This window comes from Anser cygnoides, chromosome 3, assembly GCF_040182565.1.
Source record: "Anser cygnoides isolate HZ-2024a breed goose chromosome 3, Taihu_goose_T2T_genome, whole genome shotgun sequence".
NCBI lineage: Eukaryota > Metazoa > Chordata > Aves > Anseriformes > Anatidae > Anser > Anser cygnoides.
In genome coordinates this window covers 94797653-94812850 of record NC_089875.1, presented here as the reverse complement: position 1 = coordinate 94812850, position 15198 = coordinate 94797653, and the positions used below count along the sequence as shown (strand labels likewise).

The 15198-nt window shown below is 35.9% G+C and overlaps 1 protein-coding gene across 7 annotated transcripts in view; it reads left to right on the top strand.

Moving 5' to 3' along the window:
* The window catches only part of PHF3 (PHD finger protein 3), a 49994-nt gene that overhangs the window by 31170 nt on the left and 3626 nt on the right, over positions 1–15198 (top strand). For all 7 annotated transcript variants that reach the window (XM_066994737.1, XM_066994738.1, XM_066994740.1 and 4 more), the window contains 10 exons: positions 988–1165; positions 4278–4428; positions 4549–4705; positions 5676–5792; positions 7742–7870; positions 8325–8460; positions 8840–9032; positions 11445–11592; positions 13115–13204; positions 14404–14599. In XM_066994737.1, coding sequence (XP_066850838.1) covers positions 988–1165; positions 4278–4428; positions 4549–4705; positions 5676–5792; positions 7742–7870; positions 8325–8460; positions 8840–9032; positions 11445–11592; positions 13115–13204; positions 14404–14599 — 1495 coding nt within the window. The remainder of the gene's footprint in view (positions 1–987; positions 1166–4277; positions 4429–4548; positions 4706–5675; positions 5793–7741; positions 7871–8324; positions 8461–8839; positions 9033–11444; positions 11593–13114; positions 13205–14403; positions 14600–15198) is intronic.

Here is a 15198-nt window from a genome sequence, read left to right as displayed (position 1 = left end):
CTATATATTTGCCTGTTTAAAAATAAGCAAAATACATGATTAGAAACAGCTCGTAACCCTTCTCAACAGGGAAGGAACACATGAAAAATGTAATAGAATAAATATTTACTACACTATAGACTTTCACAGGTCTAGGAGTAAAGGATAGCCAGAAGTTTTTGAATATTCTGTTAAATATTTTTTTTTCAGTCTCTCCAGCCACTGATAATGGTCACTTCATAAACAGTGTATATGAGGTTCAATGGAAGATTGGAATACTGTATTTTACATAAGTGATATTTTGAAGAAATTAGCAAATTTTGCCTTTAAAATTCTAATCACATTTAGATGGCATCTGTCAATTTGCTATATTACATAAAGCATAAATCTTAAATTTCTATATGACAACAGCATTTTAGAAGAAAACATGTAACACTTTAATTAGGACCTTTCTACTTTCTCTTTACTGACCAAAGGGTAACTGGCAAGAGCAGTGTGGTGACTTGCTTTTGTTAAACTTTCTTAGTCTTTTGACATATGGTATTATATTCACCATAACTTCAGTTATCACTGATCCTTTTTGTCTTCTTTCTGTATAGTATTATTGTAATTCTGATTCATAAACTCTTCTGTTTAATTTTGATCAATTTTTTGTCTAATCATATGTGACTTCCTGTGGATACATGCCTAAAACAGGTTAAGAGAAGTTCATTGGTGTTCCTGATTTTTTAAAACAGCTGAAAACATAGTGTTTTTCAACAGGGAGCTTAACTGCAAAATACCTGTGATGTGTCTTGGACCAGTTTTTCAACGAGATTGTTAATCATATTTGGTAGCAATTTGAGATATTGTTCAGTAACTTCTTAGAAGACGTTACGTAATGGTGCATATACATCTGAGGAGTTTATTATACTGTATACTTAAAAACTTGGGAAAATGCATGGTAATTATATAGTGGTTCGTTATAGCATTCAGTAGCATGCTAGCGTATATAAATGTCTATTTCAGGAATCTGGTGATGGGAAGAACTTGTCAGAATCCAGAGACTCAGATACTAAAAAAGGCCAACATGTTCCTACTCGAAAAGCAACACAAACTGCTGTAATTCCTCGGCGATCTTCAGATGAGAAAAGTGAAAAAATTAGTAAAGAGTCCCTTAGCATGGTTGAAAAGTCCACCAAGTCAGGTAAGGAAGTTTGGAAAAGTACTCCATGCTGTAAATGACATGTACAGTGAAGAATGATGACTTCGTAGTATCAATTTTCAAGTATTTCATAGTGCAAGTGATGGTGAGCTGGAGAGCTGTTTGTTCCCATGATGTTTATGATCTTCATTTCTCATTTCTTTTTAAACTTTTTTTAGCAGGTAAATGTTTCCTGTTTGAATAGTAGAGGGTGATCACATTATCAAGAGTGGAAGAAAAAGTGCATCTGTATTAAGCTTAATTTCATGTTGTAGAAAACTTTGTAGCACTCTTCCATAAAATAGTAGAAGCACTTAATGGGCATAAAAGTGTTGATACTGGTATATAAGTAGTACCTTGAAACACTCATTTCTTTTGCACAAATTGATAAATAATTGCATCAGAATTTATATCAAAGGGGAACATCATATTGCACACCGAGCCATCAGATTTTCATTTGCAATTCTATTTGAAAGGTAGAAGGGACCTATTTTTGCTCACAGCAAACAACCCCCCACCCCCCAGCTCCCTTCCAGAAAGCATTACTGTTCAAAGTTCATGATAATGTGAAATTCTTGTGATTTGGCTCTGAAATCTCAGCAGCAATGCTAGTGAGATTCCGTGTGAGAACTGTGTCTTTAAATCCTAAACTCAGGTTTTGAATTCATGTCCTAAAAAAATCCGTTTTTCTGGTCTTTTGCCAATGTTGACATCCTAAAAAAAATTGTGGAAGAAAACAGTTGAAAATGTTGGGGTTAAATGTAATGTCATCTTTTAAACTTCAAACACTTTGCTGTTTGAAATTCTGAGTCACAAAATAGCTGACATCCTTTCTAACTGCAGATTGCAGGAGTTTAAATGAATCTGGTATCCATGATATCATTGAATTATTCTAAAAGATGTTAATTAAATTAGGAGGTGGCAAAATGCTGTCACAATGATGAGTTCAGAATAGTAGTTAATCTAAAGATCACTTTTAAACATAGAATCACAGAATGGCTTGGGTTGGAAGGGACCTTAAAGATCATCTAATTCCACCCCCCCCCGCCATGGGCAGGGACACCTCCCACCAGACCAGGTTGCCCAAAGCCCCATCCAGCCTGGCCTTGAACACCCCCAGGGATGGGGCATCCACAGCTTCTCTGGGCAGCCTGTGCCAGAGCCTCACCACCTTCAGAGTGCAGGATTTCTTCCTAATATCTACCCTCTTTCAGTTTAAAGCCATTACCCCTTGACCTGTCACTACACTCCCTGAAAAAGAGTCCCTCCCCAGCTTTCCTGTAGGCCCCCTTTAGGTACTGGAAGGCCTCTGTAAGGTCTCCCCAGACCTTCTGTTCTCCAAGCTGAATGAGCCCAACTGCCTCAGACCCTCTTTGTAGGGGAGGCATTACAGCCCTCTGATCGTCTTTGTGGCCCTCCTCTGGACTCGTTCTAATACTTCCATGTCCTTCTTGTACTGGGGGCCCCAGGGCTGAGTGCAGCACCCTGAGAGTCTCAGCAGAACAGAGTGGGAGAATCACCTCCCTTGACCTGCTGGCCACGCTTCTTTTGATGCAGCCCAGGATGCGGTTAGCTTTCCGGGATGCAAGTGCACATTGCTGGCTCTTGTCGAGCTTCTTGTCAACCAACACCTCCAGCTCCCTCTCTTAAGGGCTGCTCTCAATCAATTCCCCACCCAGCCTGTATTTGTGCTTGGGATTGCCCCAGCCCAGTTGCAGGACCTTGCACTTGGTAAGTGCAAAACATTGTAGCTTGGCAGTTTCATTCAGGACAATTAGCATAAAAATGGTTAAGCGGCACATTTATCTTAATCTCTTAACTGCTTTTTAGTGTCATTGTTTATTGTTAACCTTGCCAATCACTTCCCTGTTGTTTACCATCAAGCATTCCTGTTCAGTCTTTATCTGTCTTAAATTTGTTTCCTTTTTTCAGAGAAGGAAATAAGTTAATGTTTTTTCTCTTGAGTTTTGTATATAGAAGGAAGGCTACTATTCTGAATTAGTGATATGCTCATGTTGAAACTCTGAAAATTAAAATTTGAAGGAATTTGTTGTTAAGTGATTGTAATTTGATTAGAAATTTATATTTTTTATGACATAAACATTAGAAAGTTTTGATACAAACCTTATAAGCCTTGTTTAAGAATGTCTGTTACCTGAATCAGCAGCTGAGATTATTGTAATTGGAGTGGTTTTGATGGCTAGCAGATTCAGAAATGTTAAGTTTAATGGAAAACTCTATTTTAAAGTAACATTTAATATACTCATAGTAAATGCCTCCCACGTGTTTTTTTTTCCTCAATTTACTCATAGAAAAATTAATGTTTGTCTCACAAAAACTCAGAGTAAAAATTCCACTGAAGATGAAGCACTGGTCATCTTGGTGCATGTTAGAAGAAAATTCAAAGGGGAAAAGTCCCAGTACATAAAACCATAGCATCATAAAGTGGTAGAATATCCCAAGTTGGGAGGGGACCTACAAGAATCATCGAGTCCAGCTCCTGGCTCCCTCACAGGACCACCCAAAAATCAGATCATGTGTCTGAGAGCATTGTCCAAAAACTTCTTGAACTCCAGTACTCTTGCTGCCATGACCACTGCCCTGGGGAGCCTGTCCCAGTGCCCGACCACCCTCTGTGTGCAGAACCTTTCCCTAACACCCAGCCTGACCCTCCCCTGTCCCAGCTCCATGCCGTTCCCTCGGGTCCTGTCGCTGTCCCCAGAGAGCAGAGCTCAGCGCCTGCCCCTCCGCTCCCCTCGTGAGGGAGCTGCAGGCCGCCATGAGGCCTCCCCTCGGCCTGCTCTGCTCTGGGCTGAACAAACCAGGGGACCTCAGCTGCTCCTCATAAGTCTTCCCCTCTACCAGACCCTTTACCATCTTTGTTGCCCTCCTTTGGACACTCTCTAATAGCTTTATGTCCTTCTTAAGGAAAAAAAACAAAACACCACCAATAACAAAAATCCACAACACAAAAAATCCAATGTGTGACTCCGTTCCTTCTCCTAGAAGGTCGATTCTTAGAAGCTTAAAAACAAAAGCTCAGGATATCCTGCAATGGTAATTATTTATTGCAGTGGCAACGTAGCTTACAGTTTTTAACTCTGTATTTTGATAGGTGTTCATGAGAAACAAGAAATTAAGAAAAAGAAAAATGAGAAAGGATCAATCAGCGCAACACACCTACCAGCTGTGCCAGCTTCCAAACCTTCTGCTGATCAGATAAGACAGAGTGTTAAGCAATCTCTTAAGGAAATTCTAATGAAAAGGTATAAATATATTTATTAAATGAATTTTTTAATTTGTGTTTACAATTCCTTCAGAAGACAGGGTAAGAAATTAATTACTTGGAAGTATTTGGTAATTTTTGTACTTGTGTTTTCTCACAGATTGACAGACTCCAGTTTAAAGATTCCTGAGGAGAGAGCAGCAAAAGTTGCCACAAGAATTGAAAGAGAACTGTTTTCTTTTTTTCGGGACACTGACTCAAAATATAAGAACAAATACAGAAGTTTAATGTTCAACCTAAAAGATCCTAAAAATAACGTATGTATTACCTGTTTACAATGGTTTGCAGAAATCCTTTATTTGCTGTAGGTTAAAGAAAAAGTCTTCTGTGTGGGTGCATTATTAATTCTTTCACAATTAATCCTGTTGATTACTTTTTTGTATGTTTTTTAATCTTTATTATTTGTCCTCTTGCATATTCAGTGCTCTGTTTTTTTCTTCATCATTAATTCTTCATCTCTTTCCTCCCTGTGTACTTAATAGTGGGATTTCAAAGTGTAGTGAATATATTGTTTTGTCAAAATTTTTGTAATTACAACTGATGTGTATTTTTCCACATAATTTTCTTTTTTTGTTTGTGTCCTGTAGCTTGTCTCACTGTTGTTTTCATACCCAGATTTCTCACTTAGTCTTCACTCATGTTTTCTGCATTCTCTGAGCTCATTATTCAATATTGCCTCTTCAACTTTTTTGACTTTTTATCAATTGCTCTGATTGTTTCTTCTTTGTTCTGATCAAGTTGCCTTGTCTAGTTTCTCCCTATAGTAATCTCTCTATATTAATAATAACCAACTGTAAATTGTATGAGCAGACTACATTTTTTTTTTACTAACTTGCGTTGTTTGCTCATACCCCCAAATTATATGGGGTTCCCCCCCCCCTCCCCCCAAGGATTCACTTATGTGAGTCAAGAAGTATAGACATCCTCTTTAATATTACAAAAAGTCTCAATTACTGCTGCAGTGGGCATAAATTTGCTTTCTTATTTTGGAACAATGGTTAACTGTGCAGCTGGTCATTAAGAATATATATAGATGTAGAACAAACAGGGAGCTCTGAAATTAAGGTTTGTATCTTAAAAAATCTAAATTTAGTAGTGATTCTGATAGTGAGAAATAATTACAAACAATATATATAGCTGTATAGAGTGTATTGTATTTTACTTCTCTACTTTGTTTCCTATTAGGAGCTGTTTCGTCTCAGCAAGTTAATTATTTTTTTCTTCTAGATACTGTTTAAAAAAGTACTGAAAGGAGAGGTTACTCCAGACCATCTAATAAAAATGAGCCCAGAAGAACTGGCTTCCAAAGAACTGGCTGCTTGGAGACTAAGAGAAAACAGACACGTGAGATTTATCAATTTATGTTTTTTAGTTGGATGCCTAAGCATATTTAAATTCTGTTTTCAGGTTAAGTGTATTTGGGAAGAACAAAATGCATGTTACGCAAAGCAACTCTAACTAATCAGGAGGACCTCTATAATTTACGCAGTATTCAAAACCCAAAAGAAATATTAGGACAGAAGTGAAAGAAGTAGTAAATTCCCCAAAGGGGGAAACAATGCATTTTCCTTTGCCATGCAGCTTTGTTGCTGCTCTTCTTTTCCATTTTTTCTGTCTCATGAGTCCAGGCTTCTGTGTCTATCCTTATGTCCAATAAGATTTTAAAGCTCTAACTGGGGTTTTATAGAAACCAGGCTTTTTTAAAGAGGTAGAGAGATCTCTTGAGAATGAGTGAAACCTAACTGGTCTTTATAATTCACATATTGATGGTGCATGAGATTTCATCCGCCAAGAAGTAAATCTGAAGCTAGAAATTTGATCTGCCAGTCTGAAAAGTCATCTTAAGGAAATAAATAATAATATAAAGTATAGGAAGTTTATTAGGTTACTTTGGCTATTACTTTTCTCGATACAGAAAGTCACGCTATATTGTAGCTGCGTTGATAGTTTAAAAAGTGAAGCAGGAATATGAAGAGCTGTGTTATTTTTTTATAGAATATGCCTTTTTCTTAAATAGAAATCTTTTAGATTAGAATTTAGAATAGAAAAATCTTATTGGTCAGTTAACTGATGATAGTAAGCCAGTGATAGTTAACTGTGGCTACTTAAAAATGCTTGTTTTACAGCATCAAGTTTTCTAGTTTATAAAATCTTGATTTGCGTTGGCAGAATCTTTGATATTTATAAGCCACTGCATAGGACTGAAAGGCACAAAATTTGTATCATGTTAATTGGGATACATTTTGTCTGGCTATAAACGAATAGGTACTGTTCTGTACAATAGGTGGAAATCCATGATCTTGAATTCTGTGTGGTAAGAGTGAAAGAATGTTTAGTGATACCTAATTCAGTACAGTAAAATGCTATTTTAGAGACTGATTTGCCTTGCAACATTATTTATTCCTGTTTTTTTCCTTTCTCAAAGCCCATATTTTCTATCTAGTGCTCATCTTTTACATTACATCCTTGTTACATGTGTTCTATTTTTATAAACAACAGTAAAATACTGAAAATAAGCAACACAATACCCTACTGCTCTGAGGGACAACTTCAAAACAAAAATATATTCTGCTTAAAAATTACTGAAGGGTCCTAAATATTTCAGCTTCTAAAAGTTTTCAAATATTACACAGTAACATAATGCAACATGTAAAATAAATAGCAATGATTGTTTCATGTGATAGTATTTTTCATTTTTCCATTTAAGGAAGACTTTAAGATTGTCGCTCACAGTGCTTTTTTTCCAAAATTTTCTAGTGTGTTCAAAAGTAACTAAGTACTTGTCAGACAGCTAAAGTAATCATAGAATCTTTGTTTCTTAATGAAATCAGGCTTAAAGTGTTGGGGACAGCCAACACAAACTGTTCCTGATTTAAGTAGTAAAGATGTTTTAAGAGATTTAAGAAGCAATTTTAGAAATAGTGGTGTATGTTTTCTTCTTTGTGATGGAGCAAAGTAGCAGTCCTGATCAGAATTAGCATATGTATTAAGAGTACATTTAAATGTTTTTATTGAGGTAGAACGTTTATGTACTCAAAATCAAGCTCTTGGAAAATTATGTAAATCTATATGTATTTGTGTCCTATGTTTTCCCTATAATTATGGGGAAAGAGTTAATGCGTTTTTCTTTAGACCTGTTACTTGTGGTTTTGCTTTATGAAACTGCTTGACACTTGCAAAATAAGAATATACTGTATACCCATAGAGTTTTCTTATTGCTGTTGTTACATTTACTAATTTCCAAGTTGTTTTTATATGAACGTACACACATATATAACCTCCTGTTTTTACAGACTATTGAAATGATTGAGAAGGAACAGAGGGAAGTTGAAAGAAGACCTATCACAAAAATTACTCACAAAGGAGAAATAGAAATTGAAAGTGAAACACCAATGAAGGAACAAGAAGTTATGGAAATTCAGGTAAAAAACAAAACCATAAACAGAACACTTTACAACCATTTTATTCATGAACCAAATATGCCGTGTATTAAGATCTGTGACTACATTAGGTCTGTTTTGAGTCGAAATTTTCTTTTATCCCTACTGACTTTCACTTACTGTCCTGGTGGTTTTTTTTCCCCACATTGTGTCCATGATCAGATGATGAATTCAAACAACAGTAGGAAAATACTCTGAATCTTTTGTGAAGAAATATATATATAGGAATAACTATGCAAAATTTTAATGCATTTCTAGATTTTGTGATAGTCTCTTAGGTTACAGAGACTTGATAACTTCTAGGTTATAGACCTGAAGAGAGAATTTTTGTCTGAAGGGAAGAAAACACCATAAATAAAGTGAAGGAATATGAACAGAAATATTAGGAAAATTAACGGAAGAAAAAAGCTAACTGAAATGTTTTGTCTTTTCTTAGGAACCTAATATGATAAAGATGTTTGAGAAGTCAGAGGAAGCTGACAAAGATAAAGAAGGAAATGAATCTGCAACTCCAGACACCACAAGTCAACACAAAAATCATCTCTTTGATCTTAACTGCAAAATCTGCATAGGTAATTTTGAGAAGCACATTTATTTAAATGTATCATGCACCAAGGCAGAGAGGAAAATCCTTGTTATGAGTGTATGTGCTATCGTTGATTTGCAATAGAAATAATAGCATGGCTCAGGTTGGAAGGGACCTTAAAGATCATCCAGTTCTAACCCCTCTGCCATGGGCAGGGACACCTTCCATTAGATCAGGTTGCTCAGGACCTCATCCAGCGTGGTCTTGAACATCTCCAGGGATGGGACATATTGGAGCAAATAATACATCTATCATATCACACTACAATGGCAATACTGTATTTTTGGTTCATCTTCCTTGTCTTCAGAGGAAGTCTACTTTGTTTATTTAATAAAACAAACAAAATTCTGCTTCATTCTCTGCAGGTCGAATGGCACCACCTACTGATGATATTTCTGCAAAAAAAGTGAAAGTGTCTGTTGGAGTTGCACGGAAACAATCAGACAATGAAGCAGAGAGCATTGCAGATGCACTTTCTTCAACATCATGTATTTTAGCTTCCGAATTATTGGAAGATGATAAGCAAGACTTATCCAAATCATTCTCACCTCTCCCAAAGTAATATAAACTGAAAAAACAGTATTTTTAATGAAACACATTATTTGTATTGTTAACATATTACGACTAACATTATTTTTTTTGATGGCGTTTCATAGCCTGTTTGTATAGCAGAAGTAGTACACGTCTTCTTAGGATTTGGGTTATTTGCTAGAGTACGTAGTGCTGTTCATTTATGTAAATAATGCTACATATATTGTGATTACAAACTTCTAATTCTCGTATTTCCTTCTGGGGAAAATAAACTACCTTATATTTTCTGGTACAAAGATACCTGAAAAGATATGTAGGTTTCTATTAAAAAGGTCAGAGTATAGATTTCATACTGTATTGTGCTATTAAGGGACATATTATTTACAGTGCTGCAATCAAAAGTGTGTGTGTGTTTGTGCATATATAATGTTAGGGACTTTGAGGTTGCTCTGGACAGAGCATTGAAAATGATAAACCAGCCTAGTTACAAATCTCTGAAAAATAACTAGCACTTAAAAATCTTGCCCAAACGCACTGTGAGTATTCAGTACTGTGGATCTGTTGCCTTACAGTTAGCACTGATGTCCATGGTCTTTGTTAGGGTTATTAAGACTAGAGATCTTCTCAGTGTGAGAAGCTGGAACTGCAGTTATGCCATCCTTCTCACCTGTTTTCTCATCAGTGGTGTTCTGTGCTGTCTGTACTCTCTCCAAAAAGAAAGGGGAAAGATAGAGAAATCTCATTTGTTCCCAACACTGTGTGTATGGTGTTTTTTTTGTTGTTGTTTTTTTACAGTCTTGGTTTTTCTAGGCATCTTCCTTGCTTGTTGTGCTGGATTGTTTTTGTTCTGTCATCATCACATCTCTCTCTCCTGCCTGCCCTACATCTTTTGTTGTTACCTTGCAGATTTTGTTACTGTTTACAAATGCTTCCTGTACCCTGTCTGGAAGCCAAGCAACAACTCTTCATTTGCCCCTTTGCAGTTACTGATTATTTTTATTTTATGCTTTGCTGTGTTACAGAATGCTTTTGCGTTGTGGCTGCTTATGTTGTTAGCAATGTTACATTTCTAAAAAAAAAAAAGTATATACTATTTCCTGTTACACGGTTCCTATGTCTGTTTTTTTTTCCATTTGTGGTAAGGTAAGGAAATACTATTTATATTGTGCTTAGTATGCATTTTCATTATGGTATGCACCAGGCTACAGTCAGGTCTGGTACGAGTGATACTTAGAGAATAGTCATTATAATGTTGAGTTAATGTAGGAAGGATTTTCATATGAAAGAAGAATAGTTTATCTTTCAATATTTCCTGCCATGTCAGACTGTGTATTTTGGGATGCTGATAGCTCTTTCACATTTAGAAGAAAACCACAGAGCAAATGACGAAAAGCAGCAGCAATAATTTCTAAGCCTGTTGTCTTACTCTCTTTAAGATGAAAATACAGTAGCTATTCTTGAACACACGGGTTTTGTAGACCCCTTCTGTTGGAGATTTTTTTTCTCTTTAGTCCTTGCCCTCCCCTTCTTTCCTTGGCTTGTAATTTAGCCAGTCTGTCAGTATGAGTTTTGCCGTGTTTGCTGTCAGCTCCCTTCGTTTTCTTCCACTCTCTCTCTCTCTCTCTTCTCTGCTACCTGATAAAGGCAAATTGCAATTTGAGGCTGTATTTTCTGGTTTCCAAGAGGTGTTTCTAGAAAATCATTGACTCTCAGTTATTTAGAATTGACTAGAGTCCATGCTGAAATTCAGCCTTTATCAGAGCAGTGTGATCCTTCACCAAAGACAGTGGACTTCGAATCTTTAGCAAACTATTCTAAAAACAAAGAAGTAATTTCTAGTGTAGACAGAAAGAAACACTGGTTATTGTGTTACTATTGCAGCACAGCGTTTGTTACTAGTGAGTGGCTAGCTTAACACTGCTAGTAGAATGCCTAGAGTATTTTAATAAATACAAGTTTGGAAAAAATTAAATATATCTGTAATCTAAAAAATTAGCTGTAATCTTTTTGGTGAGGAAACCCCCAGGATGAAAAACACTCTCTTGTGAAATTATTCAAGTCTTTTAGTTTATTTCTTGCAACTGCTTTCTTTTTTTTTTTTTTTAAAGTGTGTGTGAGGAAACGTTGCCTTGTGCAGGTGATGATATTGGAATTGGGAAGAGGTGCTGGCAGGCGAAGATCTTAACTTCTGCATGCTCAAATGATAGAGTAGTGAACTAACGTGCTGCTTATCTGATGGTCCTTCATGTAACACATCTACTCCTCTAGAAGGAGAGAAATGGGATTGTCTCCCTATCTCTTTTCATGGACCCTCAAATATGCTTAACTGAAAAATAAAATTCTTAATGATAGGTAACCTGTTTTACAAACAAAGGTGGTTATTTACATGATCTGACATGTCACCTTCTAAATGAAGTGTTGTCTGTCTTGTTTTTTCAGATCAGAAACACCTGGTACTGTAGAGTGTGAAAGTCTGTTTCTGGCACGCCTGAATTTCATCTGGAAGGGTTTCATCAACATGCCTTCTGTGGCAAAGTTTGTTATTAAGGCTTACCCAGTTTCTGGCTCGTTTGAGTATTTAACAGAGGTATTTACATTTCTTGCAAAGAATGAGCAATTCATTTATTAACTTTAGTGACTTGTTTACCATAGACTAATAATAGTATGATGAAAGGCAGTGAAGCATGATCGCTATACTGAGTAAAGTACTTGTGGGAGGAAATAGGCTAGGGTAGGGTTTATATGTATTTATAAGTAAAGTATTTCTCCCTACGTGGACCCATGGTTCATCAGGATTCAAATTCTCTGGATCCCTGAAATGTTTAAAATGTTTTGCTCTCATATTTCTTGAGGATGAATAGCAGTATTTCCAGATTTCCAGACCTGGCTTCATAAACATTGAATTGTTTCTAGTTTATTACGGAGCATCTTCTATATTACAAACTAACAGGGAAAGGCAGGACGAAATTTGCTACTGAAATAATCATCTCAGTGGCATCTGTTTTCTGAATTAGAGGTGGGAAAGTGAATGATCAGTTTTTAATTCAAAGCAATAAACAAGTCAGACACCTCTTTTCCAAAAATGGATACTATTGGTGGTTTCTTTTAACATTACATGAAGTCTCATTTTCTGCAGTAAAAACCTGCATAACAGGAATTGTATTTTTGCCAATCTGGTGGCAGTTGTATTCCTAATCTCCATTGTAAGACTAAATTGTCCTTTAAATATATATATATATATCATTATTATTATTATTGTCATATACTATAATTATATTATATATAATAATTATATATAATAATTACATGCTATAATAATAATTATACTATAATAATAATACAACATATATGTAGTATTCAGTATCTGAGAGGCAGGAAATGGATGCAACTGCTTATAACAGTTGTCTTTGCTGCATAAAATAAAGATCAAAATCTCATATAAGGCTAAGTGTTACTTCTCACCAGTGACACAGGAAGCATCAGCTGTCTAATTAAATGGTGTTAAGTCTTTTATTAATGTGCTTATCTTTACTTGGCTGTAAATCTTCAGTGTAGTGCAGGGCATACCCTTTAGCACATGTATTTTGCATAGCTCTTCTGCTTTACTTCAAAATGACTGTTTTTCCTAAGTTGTTCTGGAATTATTCTGGAAGTCTGTTTATGTCACTGGTGAATAGTGAACTCAGTAGTATCTGAGAAAATTTTTTGTCTATATACATCCATGAGTAGGTTGCATTTTTTTCTCGTGATTAAGATTTTGAAAGTTTGTTATATTCTTTGATAGGCATAGGGCTTCCATAACAGTTTAATTTTAAAGATAACTTGTGTTTACAGAGCACAGTTGTGTTTACAGTTAGTGTTACTGAAATAAATGATTTTGGAAGAAGGTGGAGATGAACAGCATTGAGTGATAACTAATTTATTACTAATCATAGATCTTGCACTGAAAATCTTAATACAAATATAAAAAATCTAAATGTAAATTACTTTTTTCTACTGTTAAAACTTCTACTGACTTTTAAAATTACAATTTTAGAACTATAAAAATTATGTTTTGAATATATGAAACAAATATGTTGGATTTAGATTTCTGTTGTCCTTTTTCATAGGATTTACCTGATAGTATTCAAGTAGGTGGCAGGATATCTCCTCACACTGTCTGGGAGTATGTAGAAAAAATCAAAGCTTCAGGGACCAAGGTAAGAAATCTTACATATTGAAGGCTTGCTTCTTAACCTACATCCTGTTTACCCTGGATATCTTTTCCTCCTGGGACATTTGCAGAATACGTAACAGTTTAAGGATAACTCATGGTTACATTAAATGGGATGGGTGGCAGCTGGTGGCATTTGTTTTCTTTCTGTCTAACCTCAATCTGTCAGTTGTTGTTCGAGAACATTTATATTCCTTTGCGACATACACAACTTCATATGTCTCAAGTGTTACTTTCTAGTTTCTGTACTGCTACAGTATGTAAAACCATCCCAGTGGCCCAAGATGGACTTTTACCACTGCATGCAGGCTGCCCTTGTGCTGGAGAACCCCAAACTAGACACGGTACTCTGGCTGCTATCTCACAAGTGCTGAATAGAAAGGAATGATTGTTTCCCTTGACCTGCTGGCTGCTGTGGTTCTGACACCCAGTACGCAGCTGGCTTTCTGTGCAGCATGGGTGTGTTGCTGGTTCATATTCAACTTGCCCACCAGGACCCACACATCCTTTTATGCCATGCTGCTTCCTAGCCTGTCTTGGTTCCTGGGGATACTCCATCTAAAGGTGCAAGATTTCGCATTTACCTTGGCTGATGTTCATGAGGTTCTGGCAGCCTGCTGAGGTCCATCTGAAGAGCAGCCTGCCCTTTGGCACATCAGCCACTGTCCCTAATCAGGTGTCATCTTGGTTTTTCAAAGAGTCTCCTGTTCCATCTTCCTGATCATTAAGTCATTAAACAGCATCAGCCCCAGCATCAACTGCTGAGCTGGGTTTTAGGCGTAATTCTGGGATTCGGATGCAGGTCTTGCTTTAGTATTAATTAATATTTCAGACATGAAAGACAATACAAGGAAAATCTTTCTAGTAATGTTAAGCATTAGGGAGGGGAATAATTTAGGGAAGCATGCCATCTTCCACTTAAGCTTGTTATTTTGCAGGCTGATAAAATTTAGCTTGTCATAGAGTAATTTATTTAAATTCTAAATGCTTTTTGTTTGCTTTTTCCATTTGCTTTAATTACTTTTGACCTTGTCTCTACTCCTTCTGTCTCCTCTGTTCTTCTCTGCATTTCTGGGGAGACGCTTTTTCTTCTTTGAACTATGCCTTTAAATGAAGAATAGTCATTAAAACAATTGAAATTTCATTTCTTATATAAATATCTTTCTTTTCTCTTTTTGTAAACAGGAAATCTGTGTAGTTCGCTTTACCCCTGTAACTGAAGAGGATCAGATATCCTATGCTTTGTTGTTTGCATATTTCAGCAGCAGAAAACGTTACGGTGTAGCTGCCAATAACATGAAGCAAGTGAAAGATTTGTATCTCATCCCATTAGGTTCCTCAGATAAAGTTCCACATCAACTTGTGCCTTTTGATGGGCCCGGTAAGTACAGCATGGAATTTGGAAGTTTATTATTGTAGCCCTTCTTATATAAGCTTATTACAGATGAGAAAAATTAATTTTAAAAGATAGTTAATAACTTTTTGAAAAGTAAGTTATTCTGTTGAAATGTCATGATTTTTCCAGTGTTATATTCACTTCCTTGAAAAGACATTAATTTCCAATTTTAAGACTATTCTGATAATTTAATGTACTGTTGCTGAAAAAAAATAACTGAATAATTTTGTTTCATGTTTTATTGCATACTTCCTCTAACCCAGGTTTCTTTGTGGTTACTATCTCAGAAAATTCAGTGACACAGGTAACCTTTGACAGTAATCCTACTGAGCTCCAGGTTGATATTGTAAATTAAAAACAGTATTTTTCATTACTTGAAATACACTCACTCCTTTTTTTTCCTTTCACTTGAGTGTTCCAAACTTTTTAAAAAGGGAAGGAAAAAAAACCTCAGACACGGAAGGTCTGAAAACAAGTGGGCAAGAAATAAAAAGCTCCTGAAATGGTTGTCATTTATAGCTTAAACCTGAGTTCTTGAGTTCTTTAGTGTCAGTTTATTTTGGTTATTAAAAAAATTGCAGATC